This window comes from Manduca sexta, unplaced genomic scaffold (assembly GCF_014839805.1).
Source record: "Manduca sexta isolate Smith_Timp_Sample1 unplaced genomic scaffold, JHU_Msex_v1.0 HiC_scaffold_2510, whole genome shotgun sequence".
Taxonomy (NCBI): Eukaryota; Metazoa; Arthropoda; class Insecta; order Lepidoptera; family Sphingidae; genus Manduca; species Manduca sexta.
Genome location: NW_023593482.1, coordinates 7,982 through 10,313, shown reverse-complemented (window position 1 = coordinate 10,313; position 2,332 = coordinate 7,982). Strand labels below are relative to the sequence as shown.

The following is a 2,332-nucleotide window of genomic DNA, read 5'->3' as shown; positions in this document are numbered from 1 at the left end:
TAAATACGTAGTCGTAGGTAATTCAGTGGTCAGTATAGAAGGAAATCGCAGACGCGGGAACATGTGATACTGGTACAGGATTGACAGGGGTGGCGGGTCGGCCAGTCGACGACGACGTGACAACCCTACGTCCCTTACAAGAAGGGAAACGTGTAAGCTTCCATTCAATTGGATTTTTTAAACGATTTATTTGTCTATTTTAAGCATAGGGTTATTTTAGCATATCAGTGTAACGCCTGCATATAATTATAGGAAATAATCTCGTCCTCATTTTGTACATTGTAGTTTGTACCTGTGAACTACTTGCTGCCACAATCGTTTAAAGATAAAGCAAAAAATTTGCAGTCTATGTTATGTTACCGCGCTTTTCTACGACCTGTCAATGTCATTGTACTTTTTTGTGTGCTGCGCGCTGTTCACGTAATTTAATTTTGTGTTAAAATGGGAAAAGACAAGAAAAGAAAACGCGATATGATCAACGAGTTGAGCGAGCGGCTAATGGAGCTCGAGAAACGTATGAGGCGGAGACATTCGGGTAAGTTTTTTCTTATAAAACGCAGATTACCTGGAAAATCCAATTATCTTGTTCTCAAGAGTTTTCACGCGAGGTTAACCATGAGACCGGGTTTGTCGGCTCATAATTAAAAATACCACTATGATTGAGCTTTCACGAGAGGTTGGCCGGTGGTACCTACACTCAAAGTTACTTTGCTGAAGAACTTTGTCAGTGTATACATCCTTGTGGCTTTCACGAGAGGTTAGCCTGAGGCGCTCCCCCCGGCGAAGAAGGCACACCTTCTGCTAATAATGCTATAAGCATCCATGATGGATTGTCCAGGCGCTGGACTACAATAATTCAAAATGGTCTCAAGGAAGACACAAAAATACAAATTATAAAGAAATATGACACTCCCAAAAATCTACCGTTATTGATTCCACCCAAGCTTAATGAAGAAGTAGTGGCTGCCATGAATGATAGTGGTATCAAGAGGGATAGGAGAATTGCTGAACAGCAAGTTGTGTTGGGTGCAGCAGTGACATGCATTGCAAAGGTGCTGAATAATATAATTTGTCTGGACAACAAGGAAAACATTGAAATCCTAAGTGACTCTGGTAGACTACTTTGTGATTTGTATTACAATAACTGTATGACAAGGAGATCTTTGATTCTTCCGGGACTTAATAAGGAGATGAAAGAGTTAATGGAGAAAACACCAATTTCAGAGTATTTATTTGGTGATAAGCTTCAGGAAAAAGTGAATGCCGTTAAAGCTGTAAAAAAGTCCGGACAAGAATTAAAAAACACACCAACTCAGGCAAAACCACCTATGAAACCGAATCAAAAAAACTACAGGGGCCCACAACGGCTGCAGGCAGCTCGTCCCAGTGGGCCGAAACAAACAAAGAAGATAAGGCATGTGGCGAAACCAACAGTTCGGGCGAAGCGGTCGCCCCCGAGGCACTATCATTCCCGGCGCCAGAATCGCCGGTAGATCAGGTACAAACAGGTAGATTAAAACTATTTTTAAAAAACTGGAATAGCATCACTACAAACAAAACCATACATACATGGATCAAAGGATACTCTTTGCCTTTTGTAAGTACTCCTGTACAAGATGCTATTCCACAAAATATGTTCAGCCAAGAAGAAAATAAGCTTATTTCCATAGAAATAAATAAGTTGTTAAAGTTGGGTGCTATAGTGGAATGTTCACATTCCGATGGACAGTTTCTGTCTAGTATATTCTTACACCCCAAGTCAGATGGTACTTGGAGATTTATCTTAAATCTCAAAAAACTTAATAATTTTATTGCTACTAGACACTTCAAACTTGAAGACATTAGAACTGCGACTAAACTTATGACCTCAGGGTGTTTTATGGCCACAATAGACCTGAAAATGCATACTATTTGCTCTCAATAACAAATTCTGATAGAAAATATTTACGTTTCCTGTTTCAAGGTACTTTATATGAATTCACCTGTCTTCCATTTGGTCTTAGCACAGCCCCATATGTATTCACAAAGATCATGAAACCAGTTGTTTTCCATCTGAGGTCCCTAGGTTTACTTTCAGTAATTTATCTTGATGACTTTCTTTGCATAGCTGATACATATGAAAAATGCTTACAAAATGTATCTACTACAAAACAAATCTTAGAAAGCTTGGGATTTATAATTAACATAGATAAAAGCCATCTTGAACCCAGTCAAGTCTGTCAGTATCTTGGCTTTGTTTTAGATTCCAGATTTTTTTCAGTTTCACTCCCTGCTAGAAAGATAGAATATATTTCCAAACTTGTAATATTAGAAAAAGCAGAGATGCAAAATT

At 38.8% G+C, this 2,332-nt stretch overlaps 1 protein-coding gene across 1 annotated transcript; it reads left to right on the top strand.

The window, feature by feature from the left end:
* The first annotated feature begins 441 nt into the window (after positions 1–441).
* On the top strand, positions 442–1,895 carry LOC115454477. The gene is made up of 2 exons (XM_037446069.1): positions 442–535; positions 769–1,895. Exons 1-2 carry the CDS (start codon positions 442–444, stop codon positions 1,491–1,493), a joined length of 819 nt encoding a protein of 272 aa, XP_037301966.1. The 3' UTR covers positions 1,494–1,895.
* Positions 1,896–2,332: the final 437 nt, after the last annotated feature.